General features: G+C 41.0%; 1 protein-coding gene across 3 annotated transcripts; it reads right to left on the bottom strand.

The window, feature by feature from the left end:
* Nucleotides 1–473: 473 nt before the first annotated feature.
* prelid3a (PRELI domain containing 3A) lies at nt 474–19,990 on the bottom strand. 3 transcript variants are annotated; one of them, XM_090219559.1, is made up of 7 exons: nt 19,603–19,990; nt 18,895–19,063; nt 13,921–14,010; nt 13,739–13,809; nt 5,788–5,890; nt 5,374–5,450; nt 474–3,824 (listed from the first exon to the last, which is right to left on the bottom strand). In XM_090219559.1, the coding sequence occupies exons 1-6, from the start codon at nt 19,632–19,634 to the stop codon at nt 5,379–5,381; spliced, it is 537 nt and encodes a 178-aa protein (XP_090075685.1). In that variant the 5' UTR covers nt 19,635–19,990; the 3' UTR covers nt 474–3,824; nt 5,374–5,378. The 3 variants fall into 3 exon arrangements, with proteins under 3 accessions (XP_090075685.1, XP_090075688.1, XP_090075681.1); XM_090219562.1 differs by having other exon boundaries at nt 5,333–5,450; nt 19,603–19,979; XM_090219555.1 differs by lacking the exon at nt 5,374–5,450 and having other exon boundaries at nt 19,603–19,979.

Genomic DNA, 19,990 nt, shown 5'->3' with positions numbered 1-19,990 from the left:
AGCTGTCTCCCGATGAATATTCAGTCATTTGTCCTACGTTATTGGAATATGAATTACATGTACTAATGAATATGTTCTTCTATTCTAGCTGTGATCCTCCCGAGGTTTACTTATGTTTTATTTAACTAGACGATGATCTCCAGTTGCAACCAGTGTCATACAGTACTGGTATTTATCATCCAGAATCTATCATCTCTTTTTTATATATACTGGGTTCACACAGAGAATTATGATTCAAAACATTTCAACATGTTTGTTGTCCAGCATTCTGTCAGCCATGGCTCAATTACGCCATCAACTGACCACTTGGTTTTACTGCAGCGTGATCTTCTGTCCTATTGGCTGGTCCGTGATGGTGCTGCAGACTAGTCCTCTATTCATTGGCCGGTGACTGTTGACTAAATAGGCCATATTTGCATATTTCCAAGTAATTTGCATGTATGTAAAGAGAGAGTCCACTAGTCCATAGCAGGTTTCAAATCCAAATCTAATTTTATTTGTCACATGCGCCGAACACAACATGTGAAATGTTTACAAGCCATTAACCAACAATGCAATTTAAAGAAAAATAAGTGTTACAAAAGTATTTACTAAAATGAACTGAAGTAAAAACTAAATAAATAAAAAAAAATAAGAAAATAAATGTTCACAATGTTATAACAAAAATAAATATATTTCTAACATTCAATTAAATCAACTGTGATAATTCAAGTATATGAAGACGCTATGAATAAACAAGTCAGTAAAGTGTCTTAGGGTGGACTCTGGTCTAAAGTAGTGCACTATGTAGGGAATAGGGTGGACTCTGGTCTAAAGTAGTGCACTATGTAGGGAATAGGGTGGACTCTGGTCTAAAGTAGTGCACTATGTAGGGAATAGGGTGGACTCTGGTCTAAAGTAGTGCACTATGTAGGGAATAGGGTGGACTCTGGTCTAAAGTAGTGCACTACGTAGGGAATAGGGCTCTGGTTTAAAGTAGTGCACTATGTAGGGAATAGGGCCCTGGTCTAAAGTAGTGCGCTATGTAGGGAATAGGGCTCTGGTCTATAGTAGTGCTCTATGTAGGGAATAGGGTCCTGGTCTAAAGTAGTGTGCTATGTAGAGAATAGGGCCCTGGTCTAAAGTAGTGCACTATATAGGGAATAGGATGCCATTTTAGACACATTAGTTTAGACATAGGGTCAGTGTTGTTAATGACAGCAGCGGCTACCAATACTTGTTAGCCCGTTAAAATACCCATCTGTCATGAAGTCCATTTGCCAACCCAACGAGGTTCTGTTCGCAGCTATGTAACATATCACCCTGGTCTGGAGAGCGAGGTTGTTCTCTCTAACCGTGGAACTTTCTGTCTGAACATTTAGATATATTTTTAGTGCATTGTTAGCTCTACTGTAGTTTTCCTATCTATGTGAGGTCACTGTACATTCATTTAATGTATATACGTTCATAATCCTAGACTATCTACGTGCAAAGAAATATTCATTGTGTTTAAAACGGCAAAGAAACTCTCTTGTTTAAATATGAAAAACCATTGAACCTTCCGTAAAAGAATGCTGTGACAGATTCCCTGGAAGAACCTTCCATAAGAGAATGTTGTGACAGATTCCCTGGAAGAACCTTCCGTAAGTGAATGTTGTGACAGATTCCCTGGAAGAACCTTCCGTAAGAGAATGCTGTGACAGATTCCCTGGAAGAACCTTCCATAAGAGAATGTTGTGACAGATTCCCTGGAAGAACCTTCCGTAAGAGAATGCTGTGACAGATTCCCTGGAAGAACCTTCCGTAAGAGAATGTTGTGACAGATTCCCTGGAAGAACCTTCCGTAAGAGAATGCTGTGACAGATTCCCTGGAAGAACCTTCCGTAAGAGAATGCTGTGACAGATTCCCTGGAAGAACCTTCCGTAAGTGAATGTTGTGACAGATTCCCTGGAAGAACCTTCCGTAAGAGAATGTTGTGACAGATTCCCTGGAAGAACCTTCCGTAAGAGAATGTTGTGACAGATTCCCTGGAAGAACCTTCCGTAAGAGAATGTTGTGATAGATTCCAGGAGAACCTCCCATAAGAGAATGTTGTGATAGATTCCTGGATGAACCTTCCATAAGAGAATGTTGTGATAGATTCCTGGACAGCCTTCCATAAGAGAATGTTGTGATAGATTCCTGGAGAACCTCCCGTAAGAGAATGTTGTGATAGATTCCAGGAGAACCTCCCGTAAGAGAATGTTGTGATAGATTCCAGGAGAACCTCCCGTAAGAGAATGTTGTGATAGATTCCAGGAGAACCTCCCGTAAGAGAATGTTGTGATAGATTCCAGGAGAACCTCCCGTAAGAGAATGTTGTGATAGATTCCAGGAGAACCTCCCGTAAGAGAATGTTGTGATAGATTCCAGGAGAACCTCCCGTAAGAGAATGTTGTGATAGATTCCTGGATGAACCTTCCATAAGAGAATGTTGTGATAGATTCCTGGATGAACCTTCCATAAGAGAATGTTGTGATAGATTCCTGGATGAACCTTCCATAAGAGAATGTTGTGATAGATTCCTGGATGAACCTTCCATTAGAGAATGTTGTGATAGATTCCTGGAGAACCTTCCATTAGAGAATGCTGAATGCATACTTCATACAGTGTATAGCAGCAGATCATTTCCATAGCAAATACCAGCCGCATTTCATATGGAGAATGACGTTTTGTAGCTTTTATATGTAATTCACACTTCATATGCACCCTAAATAGCATCCTAAATAGCATCCTAAATGGCATCCTAAATGTCGTCCTAAATAGCATCTTAAATGTCATCCTGAATAGCATCCTAAATGTCATCCTATATAGCATCCTAAATGTCATCCTATATAGCATCCTAAATGTCATCCTATATAGCATCCTAAATGGCATCCTAAATGTCATCCTAAATGGCATCCTAAATAGCATCCTAAATGGCACGCAACCTACATCTATCATAGACCTTTGTATCCAATCAATATCCTCCTGGACATTAACGTTGGCCTCAATCCCTCAGTAGGGAAACCTTTCTGTGGAAGGATCAATGATCGCAGTCTTTCTGATGATATATTAATAACCCTCGTGTTTCTATTGATCGTCGACTTGACAGCAGCAACATTCTTTATGGGCATGGAGGAGGGTTGTGATGCCCTCTATGGAGCCTGGTCACCAGGGAGGGTTGGGAGGAGGGTTGTGATGCCCTCTATGGAGCCTGGTCACCAGGGAGGGTTGTGATGCCCTCTATGGAGCCTGGTCACCAGGGAGGGTTGGGAGGAGGGTTGTGATGCCCTCTATGGAGCCTGGTCATCAGGGAGGGTTGTGATGCCCTCTATGGAGCCTGGTCATCAGGGAGGGTTGTGATGCCCTCTATGGAGCCTGGTCACCAGGGAGGGTTGTGATGAGGGTTGTGATGCCCTCTATGAAGCCTGGTCATCAGGGAGGGTTGTGATGCCCTCTATGGAGCCTGGGCACCAGGGAGGGTTGTGATGCCCTCTATGAAGCCTGGGCACCAGGGAGGGTTGTGACGCCCTCTATGAAGCCTGGTCACCAGGGCTGGCTGCCATGTGGGAGGTTTGTCTGGGCTGGTTGCCATGTGGGAGGTTTGTCTGGGCTGGCTGCCATGTGGGAGGTTTGTCTGGGCTGGCTGCCATGTGGGAGGTTTGTCTGGGCTGGTTGCCATGTGGGAGGTTTGTCTGGGCTGGCTGCCATGTGGGAGGTTTGTCTGGGCTGGTTGCCATGTGGGAGGTTTGTCTGGGCTGCTCTGTGTAGGATGATATAGTCCCTGATCATGTAGTCGACACAGTCCTCTGATTGGCCCTTCCTGCAGGCAACAATAGCAGAAGTATTATTATCAAACAGACAGAAAGTTGACAGGCGCTTTCAAGTTTTTCCCCATTTCATTGCTCAAAGTATTGGATCTTGTCTGGTTCTAATTATCAAGATAGAAGAACATGAATGGAAAAAGGGAAAGTAGCAGGATAATGGCCATTGTCTAAATGAACCATTACAGCAGCATGCAGGCAGGTGCTGTTAAGCTCAGCCAGAGAAGAGTAGTTACCAGTCAGGTGCTGCTAAGCTAGGCCAGGGAAGAGTAGTTACCAGTAAGGTGCTGCTAAGCTAGGCCAGGGAAGAGTAGTTACCAGTCAGGTGCTGCTAAGCTAGGCCAGGGAAGAGTAGTTACCAGTCAGGTGCTGCTAAGCTCAGCCAGGGAAGAGTAGTTACCAGTAAGGTGCTGCTAAGCTAGGCCAGGGAAGAGTAGTTACCAGTCAGGTGCTGCTAAGCTCAGCCAGGGAAGAGTAGTTACCAGTAAGGTGCTGCTAAGCTAGGCCAGGGAAGAGTAGTTACCAGTCAGGTGCTGCTAAGCTAGGCCAGGGAAGAGTAGTTACCAGTCAGGTGCTGCTAAGCTCAGCCAGGGAAGAGTAGTTACCAGTAAGGTGCTGCTAAGCTAGGCCAGGGAAGAGTAGTTACCAGTCAGGTGCTGCTAAGCTCAGCCAGGGAAGAGTAGTTACCAGTAAGGTGCTGCTAAGCTAGGCCAGGGAAGAGTAGTTACCAGTCAGGTGCTGCTAAATTCAGCCAGGGAAGAGTAGTTACCAGTCAGGTGCTGCTAAGCTCGGCCAGGGTAGAGTAGTTACCAGTCAGGTGCTGCTAAGCTCGGCCAGGGAAGAGTAGTTACCAGTCAGGTGCTGCTAAGCTCAGCCAGGGAAGAGTAGTTACCAGTCAGGTGCTGCTAAGCTCGGCCAGGGTAGAGTAGTTACCAGTCAGGTGCTGCTAAGCTCGGCCAGGGAAGAGTAGTTACCAGTCAGGTGCTGCTAAGCTCAGCCAGGGAAGAGTAGTTACCAGTCAGGTGCTGCTAAGCTCGGCCAGGGTAGAGTAGTTACCAGTCAAGTGCTGCTAAGCTAGGCCAGGGAAGAGTAGTTACCAGTCAGGTGCTGCTAAGCTCAGCCAGGGAAGAGTAGTTACCAGTCAGGTGCTGCTAAGCTCGGCCAGGGAAGAGTAGTTACCAGTCAGGTGCTGCTAAACTCAGCCAGGGAAGAGTAGTTACCAGTCAGGTGCTGCTAAGCTCGGCCAGGGAAGAGTAGTTACCAGTCAGGTGCTGCTAAGCTAGGCCAGGGAAGAGTAGTTACCAGTCAGATGCTGCTAAGCTAGGCCAGGGAAGAGTAGTTACCAGTCAGGTGCTGTTAAGCTCAGCCAGAGAAGAGTAGTTACCAGTCAGATGCTGCTAAGCTAGGCCAGGGACGAGTAGTTACCAGTCAGGTGCTGCTAAGCTCAGCCAGGGAAGAGTAGTTACCAGTCAGGTGCTGCTAAACTCAGCCAGGGAAGAGTAGTTACCAGTCAGGTGCTGCTAAGCTCAGCCAGGGAAGAGTAGTTACCAGAGTCAGTACAGCTCACACAGAGGAACGTTCTCCCTTTCAGAGTTCTGAATGATCCACTCAATAGCATCCCAACCCTATAGAGACAGTAACACACAGAGAAGATCTTAGATAGAGCATCCCAACCCTATAGAGACAGTAACACACAGAGAAGATCTTAGATAGAGCATCCCAACCCTATAGAGAGAGTAACACACAGAGAAGATCTTAGGTAGAGCATCCCAACTCATTTCAGAGAAAACATGGTCGAGGTCAGCCACACAGAGACGTCTAATGATAGTTTGGTCCGTGGACCGTCTCTCTTCACAGTCAGGGGAACATTAAAGGCTAAACGCAGCATGCAGAACACGCTCAGGGATTGTTACATCAGTAGCGCTTAAGGAGATTCTGTAGAGTAACTTATTACAACAGCACCTTTCTGGCGTTAGCTGACATTCTGAGGGCCATCATTCCCTCCAGGTAACTGCTCAAACTGACTCCTTTTACTGTGATGATGGCCTCCTGGGTCAGAACAGTACTGAGAGGGACAGAGGAGGGGTGGAGGGGGGAACAAGATAGTTGCAGTACAAGTTAATATTCATTTGTAAATGAGATAAGTGGAAACGACACATACCAGGTTGTTATAAATGTGTTATAATGTGTTATCATGCTAGGTTGTAATGTGTTGTAATGTGTTATCATGCTAGGTTGTAATGTGTTATCCTACTAGGTTGTAATGTGTTATCCTGCTAGGTTGTAATGTGTTATCCTGCTAGGTTGTAATGTGTTATCGTGCTAGGTTGTAATGTGTTATCCTGCTAGGTTGTAATGTGTTATCCTGCTAGGTTGTAATGTGTTATCATGCTAGGTTGTAATGTGTTATCATGCTAGGTTGTAATGTGTTATCATGCTAGGTTGTACTGTGTTATCATGTGTTATCATGCTAGGTTGTAATATGTTATCCTGCTAGGTTGTAATGTGTTATCATGCTAGGTTGTAATGTGTTATCCTGCTAGGTTATAATGTGTTATCCTGCTAGGTTGTAATGTGTTATCATGTGTTATCATGCTAGGTTGTAATATGTTATCATGCTAGGTTGTAATGTGTTATCCTGCTAGGTTGTAATGTGTTGTAATGTGTTATCATGCTAGGTTGTAATGTGTTATCCTGCTAGGTGTTATCCTGCTAGGTTGTAATGTGTTATCCTGCTAGGATGTAATGTGTTATCCTGCTAGGTTGTAATGTGTTATCCTGCTAGCTTGTAATGTGTTATCCTGCTAGGTTGTAATGTGTTATAATGTGTTATCATGCTAGGTTGTAATGTGTTATCATGCTAGCTTGTAATGTGTTATCATGCTAGGTTGTAATGTGTTATCATGCTAGGTTGTAATGTGTTACCCTGCTAGGTTGTAATGTGTTATCATGCTAGCTTGTAATGTGTTATAATGTGTTATCATGCTAGCTTGTAATGTGTTATCATGCTAGCTTGTAATGTGTTATCATGCTAGCTTGTAATGTGTTATCATGCTAGGTTGTAATGTGTTATCATGCTAGGTTGTAATGTGTTATCCTGCTAGGTTGTAATGTGTTATCCTGCTAGGTTGTAATGTGTTATCCTGCTAGGTTGTAATGTGTTATCCTGCTAGGTTGTAATGTGTTATCATGCTAGGTTGTAATGTGTTATCATGCTAGGTTGTAATGTGTTACACTGCTAGGTTGTAATGTGTTACCCTGCTAGGTTGTAATGTGTTATCATGCTAGGTTGTAATGTGTTATCCTGCTAGGTTGTAATGTGTTATCCTGCTAGGTTGTAATGTGTTATCATGCTAGGTTGTAATGTGTTATCATGCTAGGTTGTAATGTGTTATCATGCTAGGTTGTAATGTGTTATCATAGTAGCTTGTAATGTGTTATCCTGCTAGGTTGTAATGTGTTATAATGTGTTATCATGCTAGGTTTGAATGTGTTATCATGCTAGGTTGTAATGTGTTATCCTTCTAGGTTGTAATGTGTTATCATGCTAGCTTGTAATGTGTTATCCTGCTAGGTTGTAATGTGTTATCATGCTAGCTTGTAATGTGTTATCATGCTAGGTTGTAATGTGTTATCATGCTAGGTTGTAATGTGTTACCCTGCTAGGTTGTAATGTGTTATCATGCTAGCTTGTAATGTGTTATCATGCTAGGTTGTAATGTGTTATCATGCTAGGTTGTACTGTGTTATCATGTGTTATCATGCTAGGTTGTAATATGTTATCCTGCTAGGTTGTAATGTGTTATCATGCTAGGTTGTAATGTGTTATCCTGCTAGGTTATAATGTGTTATCCTGCTAGGTTGTAATATGTTATCATGTGTTATCATGCTAGGTTGTAATATGTTATCATGCTAGGTTGTAATGTGTTATCCTGCTAGGTTGTAATGTGTTGTAATGTGTTATCATGCTAGGTTGTAATGTGTTATCCTGCTAGGTGTTATCCTGCTAGGTTGTAATGTGTTATCCTGCTAGGATGTAATGTGTTATCCTGCTAGGTTGTAATGTGTTATCCTGCTAGCTTGTAATGTGTTATCCTGCTAGGTTGTAATGTGTTATAATGTGTTATCATGCTAGGTTGTAATGTGTTATCATGCTAGCTTGTAATGTGTTATCATGCTAGGTTGTAATGTGTTATCATGCTAGGTTGTAATGTGTTATCCTGCTAGGTTGTAATGTGTTATCCTGCTAGGTTGTAATGTGTTATCCTGCTAGGTTGTAATGTGTTATCCTGCTAGGTTGTAATGTGTTATCATGCTAGGTTGTAATGTGTTACACTGCTAGGTTGTAATGTGTTACCCTGCTAGGTTGTAATGTGTTATCATGCTAGGTTGTAATGTGTTATCCTGCTAGGTTGTAATGTGTTATCCTGCTAGGTTGTAATGTGTTATCATGCTAGGTTGTAATGTGTTATCATGCTAGGTTGTAATGTGTTATCATGCTAGGTTGTAATGTGTTATCATGCTAGCTTGTAATGTGTTATCCTGCTAGGTTGTAATGTGTTATAATGTGTTATCATGCTAGGTTTTAATGTGTTATCATGCTAGGTTGTAATGTGTTATCCTGCTAGGTTGTAATGTGTTATCATGCTAGCTTGTAATGTGTTATCCTGCTAGGTTGTAATGTGTTATCATGCTAGCTTGTAATGTGTTATCATGCTAGGTTGTAATGTGTTATCATGCTAGGTTGTAATGTGTTACCCTGCTAGGTTGTAATGTGTTATCATGCTAGCTTGTAATGTGTTATCATGCTAGGTTGTAATGTGTTATCATGCTAGGTTGTACTGTGTTATCATGTGTTATCATGCTAGGTTGTAATATGTTATCCTGCTAGGTTGTAATGTGTTATCATGCTAGGTTGTAATGTGTTATCCTGCTAGGTTATAATGTGTTATCCTGCTAGGTTGTAATGTGTTATCATGTGTTATCATGCTAGGTTGTAATATGTTATCATGCTAGGTTGTAATGTGTTATCCTGCTAGGTTGTAATGTGTTGTAATGTGTTATCATGCTAGGTTGTAATGTGTTATCCTGCTAGGTGTTATCCTGCTAGGTTGTAATGTGTTATCCTGCTAGGATGTAATGTGTTATCCTGCTAGGTTGTAATGTGTTATCCTGCTAGCTTGTAATGTGTTATCCTGCTAGGTTGTAATGTGTTATAATGTGTTATCATGCTAGGTTGTAATGTGTTATCATGCTAGCTTGTAATGTGTTATCATGCTAGGTTGTAATGTGTTATCCTGCTAGGTTGTAATGTGTTACCCTGCTAGGTTGTAATGTGTTATCATGCTAGGTTGTAATGTGTTATCATGCTAGGTTGTAATGTGTTATCATGCTAGGTTGTAATGTGTTATCATGCTAGCTTGTAATGTGTTATAATGTGTTATCATGCTAGCTTGTAATGTGTTATCATGCTAGCTTGTAATGTGTTATCATGCTAGGTTGTAATGTGTTATCATGCTAGGTTGTAATGTGTTATCATGCTAGGTTGTAATGTGTTATCCTGCTAGGTTGTAATGTGTTATCCTGCTAGGTTGTAATGTGTTATCCTGCTAGGTTGTAATGTGTTATCATGCTAGGTTGTAATGTGTTACACTGCTAGGTTGTAATGTGTTACCCTGCTAGGTTGTAATGTGTTATCATGCTAGGTTGTAATGTGTTATCATGCTAGGTTGTAATGTGTTATCATGCTAGCTTGTAATGTGTTATCCTGCTAGGTTGTAATGTGTTATAATGTGTTATCATGCTAGGTTTTAATGTGTTATCATGCTAGGTTGTAATGTGTTATCCTGCTAGGTTGTAATGTGTTATCATGCTAGCTTGTAATGTGTTATCATGCTAGGTTGTAATGTGTTATCATGCTAGGTTGTACTGTGTTATCATGTGTTATCATGCTAGGTTGTAATATGTTATCCTGCTAGGTTGTAATGTGTTATCATGCTAGGTTGTAATGTGTTATCCTGCTAGGTTATAATGTGTTATCCTGCTAGGTTGTAATGTGTTATCATGTGTTATCATGCTAGGTTGTAATATGTTATCATGCTAGGTTGTAATGTGTTATCCTGCTAGGTTGTAATGTGTTGTAATGTGTTATCATGCTAGGTTGTAATGTGTTATCCTGCTAGGTGTTATCCTGCTAGGTTGTAATGTGTTATCCTGCTAGGATGTAATGTGTTATCCTGCTAGGTTGTAATGTGTTATCCTGCTAGCTTGTAATGTGTTATCCTGCTAGGTTGTAATGTGTTATAATGTGTTATCATGCTAGGTTGTAATGTGTTATCATGCTAGCTTGTAATGTGTTATCATGCTAGGTTGTAATGTGTTATCATGCTAGGTTGTAATGTGTTACCCTGCTAGGTTGTAATGTGTTATCATGCTAGCTTGTAATGTGTTATAATGTGTTATCATGCTAGCTTGTAATGTGTTATCATGCTAGCTTGTAATGTGTTATCATGCTAGGTTGTAATGTGTTATCATGCTAGGTTGTAATGTGTTATCATGCTAGGTTGTAATGTGTTATCCTGCTAGGTTGTAATGTGTTATCCTGCTAGGTTGTAATGTGTTATCCTGCTAGGTTGTAATGTGTTATCATGCTAGGTTGTAATGTGTTACACTGCTAGGTTGTAATGTGTTACCCTGCTAGGTTGTAATGTGTTATCATGCTAGGTTGTAATGTGTTATCCTGCTAGGTTGTAATGTGTTATCCTGCTAGGTTGTAATGTGTTATCATGCTAGGTTGTAATGTGTTATCATGCTAGGTTGTAATGTGTTATCATGCTAGGTTGTAATGTGTTATCATGCTAGCTTGTAATGTGTTATCCTGCTAGGTTGTAATGTGTTATAATGTGTTATCATGCTAGGTTTTAATGTGTTATCATGCTAGGTTGTAATGTGTTATCCTGCTAGGTTGTAATGTGTTATCATGCTAGCTTGTAATGTGTTATCCTGCTAGGTTGTAATGTGTTATCATGCTAGCTTGTAATGTGTTATCATGCTAGGTTGTAATGTGTTACCCTGCTAGGTTGTAATGTGTTATCATGCTAGCTTGTAATGTGTTATAATGTGTTATCATGCTAGCTTGTAATGTGTTATCATGCTAGCTTGTAATGCGTTATCATGCTAGCTTGTAATGTGTTATCATGCTAGGTTGTAATGTGTTATCCTGCTAGGTTGTAATGTGTTATCCTGCTAGGTTGTAATGTGTTATCATGCTAGGTTGTAATATGTTACCCTGCTAGGTTGTAATGTGTTACCCTGCTAGGTTGTAATGTGTTATCATGCTAGGTTGTAATGTGTTATCCTGCTAGGTTGTAATGTGTTATCCTGTTAGGTTGTAATGTGTTATCATGCTAGGTTGTAATGTGTTATCCTGCTAGGTTGTAATGTGGTATAATGTGTTATCATGCTAGGTTGTAATGTGTTATCCTGCTAGGTTGTAATGTGTTATCCTGCTAGGTTGTAATGTGTTATCATGTTAGGTTGTAATGTGTTATCCTGCTAGGTTGTAATGTGTTATCCTGATAGGTTGTAATGTGTTATCCTGCTAGGTTGTAATGTGTTATCATGCTATGTTGTAATGTGTTATCCTGCTAGGTTGTAATGTGTTATCATGCTATGTTGTAATGTGTTATCCTGCTAGGTTGTAATGTGTTATCCTGCTAGGTTGTAATGTGTTATCCTGCTAGGTTGTAATGTGTTATCATGCTATGTTGTAATGTGTTATCCTGCTAGGTTGTAATGTGTTATCCTGCTAGGTTGTAATTTGTTATCATGCTAGGTTGTAAAGTGTTATCATGCTAGGTTGTAATGTGTTATCATGCTAGGTTGTAATGTGTTATCATGCTAGGTTGTAATGTGTTATCATGCTAGGTTGTAATGTGTCATCCTGCTAGGTTGTAATGTGTTATCCTGCTAGGTTGTAATGTGTTATCCTGCTAGGTTGTAATGTGTTATCCTGCTAGGTTGTAATGTGTTATCCTGCTAGGTTGTAATGTGTTATCATGCTAGGTTGTAATGTGTTATCATGCTAGGTTGTAATGTGTTATCCTGCTAGGTTGTAATGTGTTTTAATGTGTTATTATGCTAGGTTGTAATGTGTTTTAATGTGTTATCGTGCTAGGTTGTAATGTGTTATCCTGCTAGGTTGTAATGTGTTATCCTGCTAGGTTGTAATGTGTTATCATGCTAGGTTGTAATGTGTTATCCTGCTAGGTTGTAATGTGTTATCCTGCTAGGTTGTAATGCGTTATCCTGCTAGGTTGTAATGCGTTATCCTGCTAGGTTGTAATGTGTTATCCTGCTAGGTTGTAATGTGTTATCCTGCTAGGTTGTAATGTGTTATCGTGCTAGGTTGTAATGTGTTATCCTGCTAGGTTGTAATGTGTTATCGTGCTAGGTTGTAATGTGTTATCCTGCTAGGTTGTAATGTGTTATCCTGCTAGGTTGTAATGTGTTATCCTGCTAGGTTGTAATGTGTTATCCTGCTAGGTTGTAATGTGTTATCCTGCTACGTTGTAATGTGTTATCATGCTAGGTTGTAATGTGTTATCAAGCTAGGTTGTAAAGTGTTGTAATGTGTTATCCTGCTAGGTTGTAATGTGTTATCCTGCTAGGTTGTAATGTGTTATCCTGCTAGGTTGTAATGTGTTATCATGCTAGGTTGTAAAGTGTTATCATGCTAGGTTGTAATGTGTTATCCTGCTAGGTTGTAATGTGTTATCATGCTAGGTTGTAATGTGTTATCCTGCTAGGTTGTAATGTGTTGTCATGCTAGGTTGTAATGTGCTATCGTGCTAGGTTGTAATGTGTTATCGTGCTAGGTTGTAATGTGTTATCCTGCTAGGTTGTAATGTGTTATCCTGCTAGGTTGTAATGTGTTATCCTGCTAGGTTGTAATGTGTTATCCTGCTAGGTTGTAATGTGTTATCCTGCTAGGTTGTAATGTGTTATCCTGCTAGGTTGTAATGTGTTATCCTGCTAGGTTGTAATGTGTTATCCTGCTAGGTTGTAATGTGTTATCCTGCTAGGTTGTAATGTGTTATCCTGCTAGGTTGTAATGTGTTATCCTGCTAGGTTGTAATGTGTTATCCTGCTAGGTTGTAATGTGTTATCATGCTAGGTTGTAATGTGTTATCATGCTAGGTTGTAATGTGTTATCATGCTAGGTTTTAATGTGTTATCATGCTAGGTTGTAATGTGTTATCATGCTAGGTTGTAATGTGTTATCATGCTAGGTTGTAATGTGTTACCCTGCTAGGTTGTAATGTGTTATCATGCTAGGTTGTAATGTGTTATCCTGCTAGGTTGTAATGTGTTATCCTGCTAGGTTGTAATGTGTTATCCTGCTAGGTTGTAATGTGTTATCATGCTAGGTTGTAATGTGTTATCCTGCTAGGTTGTAATGTGTTATCCTGCTAGGTTGTAATGTGTTATCATGCTAGGTTGTAATGTGTTATCATGCTAGGTTGTAATGTGTTATCATGCTAGGTTTTAATGTGTTATCATGCTAGGTTGTAATGTGTTATCATGCTAGGTTGTAATGTGTTATCCTGCTAGGTTGTAATGTGTTATCGTGCTAGGTTGTAATGTGTTATCATGCTAGGTTGTAATGTGTTATCCTGCTAGGTTGTCATGTGTTATCCTGCTAGGTGTTATCCTGCTAGGTTGTAATGTGTTATCATGCTAGGTTTTAATGTGTTATCATGCTAGGTTGTAATGTGTTATCATGCTAGGTTGTAATGTGTTATCATGCTAGGTTGTAATGTGTTTTAATGTGTTATCCTGCTAGGTTGTAATGTGTTATCCTGCTAGGTTGTAATGTGTTATCCTGCTAGGTTGTGGCTTTCTTTCTACTTACACCTCTGGGTTGTCTGGATGAGGTCTGTAAACCAGTCTTTCATCCACTGACACCAGATTGGTTAGAGTTATCTGCGGGACGAAGAAGAAGACAATCATTTGTATGAAACGTTCATGAAGATACCAACAACAACAACAACAGAAACCTGATGATACAAGAGAAGATGACCGCTTTCCACTCACATTGGTTGAATAAAGCTCCATCTTTTTCTCCTCGGGATCCACGATGGAGTGCTCCTTGACGTACGTCTGGGTATGACCGGTCCCCAAGATCTACAAGAGAAGCATTCAGGTCAGTCTATATATACACACTAGAAGCATTCAGGTCAGTCTGTATATACACACTAGAAGCATTCAGGTCAGTCTATATATACACACTCTAGAAGCATTCAGGTCAGTCTATATACACACACTCTAGAAGCATTCAGGTCAGTCTGTATACACACACACTCTAGAAGCATTCAGGTCAGTCTATATATACACACACACTCTAGAAGCATTCAGGTCAGTCTATATATACACACTCTAGAAGCATTCAGGTCAGTCTATATACACACTCTAGAAGCATTCAGGTCAGTCTATATACACACACTCTAGAAGCATTCAGGTCAGTCTATATATACACACTCTAGAAGCATTCAGGTCAGTCTATATACACACACACACACTCTAGAAGCATTCAGGTCAGTCTATATACACACTCTAGAAGCATTCAGGTCAGTCTATATACACACTCTAGAAGCATTCAGGTCAGTCTATATACACACACACACACTCTAGAAGCATTCAGGTCAGTCTATATACACACACACACACTCTAGAAGCATTCAGGTCAGTCTATATACACACACACACACTCTAGAAGCATTCAGGTCAGTCTATATACACACACACACACTCTAGAAGCATTCAGGTCAGTCTATATACACACTCTAGAAGCATTCAGGTCAGTCTATATACACACACTCTAGAAGCATTCAGGTCAGTCTATATATACACGCACACTCTAGAAGCATTCAGGTCAGTCTATATACACACACACTCTAGAAGCATTCAGGTCAGTCTATATATACACACTCTAGAAGCATTCAGGTCAGTCTATATACACACACACTCTAGAAGCATTCAGGTCAGTCTATATATACACACACACTCTAGAAGCATTCAGGTCAGTCTATATATACACACTCTAGAAGCATTCAGGTCAGTCTATATACACACACTCTAGAAGCATTCAGGTCAGTCTATATATACACACACACTCTAGAAGCATTCAGGTCAGTCTATATATATACACACACTCTACCGTTCAACAGTTTGGGGTCACTTAGAAAAGTCCTTGTTTTTGAAATAACATCAAATTGATCAGAAATACAGTGTAGACATTGTTAATGTTGTAAATTACTATTGTAGCTGGAAACGGAAGATTTATTTTAATGGAATCTACATAGGCGTACAGAGGCCCATTATCAGCTACCATCACCCCTGTGTTCCAATGGCACGTTGTGTTAGCTAATACAAGTTGTTCATTTTAAAAGGCTAATTGATCATTAGAAAACCCTTTTGCAATTATGTTAGCACAACTGAAAACTGTTGTTCTGATTAAATAATACACACACTCTAGAAGCATTCAGGTCAGTCTGTATACACACACACTCTAGAAGCATTCAGGTCAGTCTATATATACACACACACTCTAGAAGCATTCAGGTCAGTCTATATATACACACTCTAGAAGCATTCAGGTCAGTCTATATACACACTCTAGAAGCATTCAGGTCAGTCTATATACACACACTCTAGAAGCATTCAGGTCAGTCTATATATACACACTCTAGAAGCATTCAGGTCAGTCTATATACACACACACACACTCTAGAAGCATTCAGGTCAGTCTATATACACACTCTAGAAGCATTCAGGTCAGTCTATATACACACTCTAGAAGCATTCAGGTCAGTCTATATACACACACACACACTCTAGAAGCATTCAGGTCAGTCTATATACACACACACACACTCTAGAAGCATTCAGGTCAGTCTATATACACACACACACACTCTAGAAGCATTCAGGTCAGTCTATATACACACACACACACTCTAGAAGCATTCAGGTCAGTCTATATACACACTCTAGAAGCATTCAGGTCAGTCTATATACACACACTCTAGAAGCATTCAGGTCAGTCTATATATACACGCACACTCTAGAAGCATTCAGGTCAGTCTATATACACACACACTCTAGAAGCATTCAGGTCAGTCTATATATACACACTCTAGAAGCATTCAGGTCAGTCTATATACACACACACTCTAGAAGCATTCAGGTCAGTCTATATATACACACACTCTAGAAGCATTCAGGTCAGTCTATATATACACACACACTCTAGAAGCATTCAGGTCAGTCTATATATACACACACACTCTAGAAGCATTCAGGTCAGTCTATATATACACACACACTCTAGAAGCATTCAGGTCAGTCTATATATACACACTCTAGAAGCATTCAGGTCAGTCTATATATACACACACACTCTAGAAGCATTCAGGTCAGTCTATATATACACACACACTCTAGAAGCATTCAGGTCAGTCTATATATACACACACACTCTAGAAGCATTCAGGTCAGTCTATATATACACACTCTAGAAGCATTCAGGTCAGTCTATATACACACACTCTAGAAGCATTCAGGTCAGTCTATATATACACACACACTCTAGAAGCATTCAGGTCAGTCTATATATATACACACACTCTACCGTTCAACAGTTTGGGGTCACTTAGAAAAGTCCTTGTTTTTGAAATAACATCAAATTGATCAGAAATACAGTGTAGACATTGTTAATGTTGTAAATTACTATTGTAGCTGGAAACGGAAGATTTATTTTAATGGAATCTACATAGGCGTACAGAGGCCCATTATCAGCTACCATCACCCCTGTGTTCCAATGGCACGTTGTGTTAGCTAATACAAGTTGTTCATTTTAAAAGGCTAATTGATCATTAGAAAACCCTTTTGCAATTATGTTAGCACAACTGAAAACTGTTGTTCTGATTAAATAAGCAATAAAACTGTCCTTCTTTAGACTAGTTGAGTATCTGGAGCATCAGCATTTGTGGATTTGATTACAGACTCAAAATGTCCATAAACAAAGACCTTTCTTCTGAAACTCGTCGGTCTATTCTTGTTATAAGAAATGAAGGCTATTCCATGCAAGAAATTGCCAAGAAGCTGAAGATCTCGTACAACGCTGTGTACTACTCCCTTCACAGAACAGCGCAAACTGGCTCTAACCAGAATAGAAAGAGGAGTGGGAGGCCCCGGTGCACAACTGAACAAGAGGACAAGTACATTAGTGTCTAGTTTGAGAAGCAGACGCCTCACAAATCCTCAACTAGCAGCTTCATTAAATAGTACCCGCAAAACACCAGTCTCAACGTCAACAGTGAAGAGGCGACTCCGGGATGCTGGCCTTCTAGGCAGAGTTGCAAAGAAAAAGCCTTATCTCAGACTGGCCATTAAATATAAAATATTCAGATGGGCAAAAGAACACAGACACTGGACAGATGAAGATTGGAAAAAAGTGTTATGGACAGATGAATCTATGTTTGAGGTGTTTGGTTTACAAAGAAGAACATTCGTGAGACGCAGAAAAAATGAAAAGATGCTGGAGAAGTGCTTGATGCCATCTGTCAAGCATGGTGGAGGCAATGTGATGGGGGGGGGGGGGGGGGGCTTTGGTGGTGATAAAGTGGGAGATGTGTACAGGGTAAAAGGGATCTTGAAGAAGGAAGACTATCACTCCATTTTTCAACGCCATGACATACCCTGTGGACGGCGCTTAATTGAAGCTAATTTACACCTACAACAGGACAATGACCCAAAGCACAGCTCCAAACTATGTGAGAACTATTTAGGGAAGAAGCAGTCAGCTGGTATTCTGTCTATAATGGAGTGGCCAGCACAGTCACCGGATCTCAACCCTATTGGGCTGTTGTGGGAGGAGCTTGACCGTACAAGCCAATCCAACTTGTGGGAGGTGCTCCAGGAAGCATGGGGTGAAATCTCTTCAGATTACTAGAATGCCAAAGATCTGCAAGGCTGTAATTTTAGGATTCTTTGACAAAAAGCTAAGTTTGAAGGACACAATTATTATTTCAATTAAAAATCATTATTAATAATCTTGTCAACCCATTTCATGTATATTTTTCATGGAAAACAAGGACATTTTTAAGTGACCCTAAACTTCTGAACGGTAGTGTGTAAACATACATACTCAGAGACCAGTTTATAAGGGGTTACACCCCGTTCACAGAAATGGTTCGCTCCTACAGACAGTGAGTCACGTGGCCGTGGCTTGTTTTAGAAAGCAGGCGGACGATCGTCGAGGCAAAAAGAGGGACCTAAACAACTTTGAGCGTGGGATGATCGTCGGTGCCAGGCCCGCCGGGTTCCGGTATCTCAGAAACGGTCGGCATCATGGGGTTTTACAGGCACGACAGTGTTAAGGGATTTACCGAGAATAGAGAGACTAATAAAAAAACAGACAACAGCTCATTGATGAGAGGTCGGCAGTCCTGTGGGTGAAAACAGCTCATTGATGAGAGGTCGGCAGTCCTGTGAGTGAAACAGCTCATTGATGAGAGGTCGGCAGTCCTGTGGGTGAAAACAGCTCATTGATGAGAGGTCGGCAGTCCTGTGGGTGAAAACAGCTCATTGATGAGAGGTCAGCAGTCCTGTGGGTGAAAACAGCTCATTGATGAGAGGTCGGCAGTCCTGTGGGTGAAAACAGCTCATTGATGAGAGGTCGGCACCACGCTAGACTGTGTTTGTGCTTGGAGAGCTAACCCAAGTGTCCAGGTCTAAGAACAACCTCTGTTTCATTGGCTAGGCACAAACAGACTGTACCACCAGACTAGGAGAGAGAGAGAGAGAGGATTGACAGACTAAAGCAAAGTTTGAGAGAGAGAGAGAGAGAGAGAGAGGACTGACAGACTAAAGCAAAGTTCGAGAGAGAGAGAGATAGCGATAGAGATTGACAGTGAGAGAGACAGTGAGAGAGAGAGAGAGAGAGAGACAGAGAGAGAGACAGAGAGCGAGAGAAAGAGACAGACAGACAGACAGCAGCTTACTGACCGCTCGTACGATGCCTGGCAGGCCCCACTCGGTGCTGAGGAGTCTGTGGCTGTGGAGCCGTCCGTCGGTATCCAGGTTCCTGTCCAACACATCCACTCCCACAACATTAGGGTTCATGGGGTTAGGGTACTTCCTCATCGCTGCCTTTATCACCGTCTCCCACGGGTAGCTACAGTCAGAGAGAGAGACAGAGAGAGAGAGCGATAGAGAGAGACAGAGAGAGAGACAGTGAGAGAGACAGAGAGAGAGACAGAGACAGAGAATACTTTCTATAGAACAAACTTCACGTTAGGATAGGCAACCGAAATCAATCATTTAATGTATGTGTGTTATATTAAACATAGAGGAGGGAGTAAAATGTTGGCAAGGTAATAAACATTTCAGAACAACTATGGCTGAATTATTATCACGACACTTTCAAAAAATATACTGGGTTCAAATTCTGTCAGGTGGGGAGTTTTTCGGCACAACACCGGGACCTCAATAGTAACACCGTATCCCTCACATGCTCAACGGGAGAGGGAACCGTGTAGGATCGCGTCGCTGCTCTGCGCTCATTTCGACAAGCCTCTTAATGTAGACTAACATTTGGAACGATAGAGATTCAACTAAAAGACCACGGTTGTACAAACAAGCAACACGGCGTTTAACGGTAGCGGTAAACTAGCCTATCGATATGCTCGGTTTAGAGACTCTTGGCCTACTAACCTGAAAACATGTTCAGTACTCCAGATCTTCATCTTTCCGTTTTCTCTGTCCTTCTCCTTATAGGAGGAGAAATATGTTAGAAATATCGGTTCGTTACAGGCCCATTTTCTACCGGGACATATCCACGATCATCACAAATAAAAGAGGTCGTTTCGTTACGACTCAACTAGGTCGGTACGTATAAAGGCTATAAAACACCGAGCAAGATATCCACAGACACGGTTCATAGCGCACACAGATCGAGGATGGGGAAATGCTCAGGTAGCCTGTGATGTACAACCAAGATCACAACGGAGAGATCGGTAAAAAAAAAAAAAAAAAAATACCGGTTACATATTCCCTGTCTCCACTACTGCTGCATTCGACTACAGATCTACGCATGCGCACC

Source organism: Oncorhynchus mykiss, chromosome 3, assembly GCF_057628025.1.
Source record: "Oncorhynchus mykiss isolate SJ-2025 chromosome 3, ASM5762802v1, whole genome shotgun sequence".
NCBI classification, from domain to species: Eukaryota; Metazoa; Chordata; class Actinopteri; order Salmoniformes; family Salmonidae; genus Oncorhynchus; species Oncorhynchus mykiss.
Note: the sequence above shows the minus strand (reverse complement) of the source record. Positions and strands in the feature narration are given on the sequence as shown.

Coding starts and splice junctions, on each gene's coding strand:
- prelid3a (XM_090219555.1), bottom strand. CDS start 19,634: ATGAAGATCTGGAGTACTGAACATGTTTTCAG. Junction 19,064..19,602: donor AGTACTGAACATGTTTTCAG/GTTAGTAGGCCA, acceptor CTCTGACTGTAG/CTACCCGTGGGAGACGGTGA. Junction 14,011..18,894: donor TGCCAGGCATCGTACGAGCG/GTCAGTAAGCTG, acceptor CTTCTCTTGTAG/ATCTTGGGGACCGGTCATAC.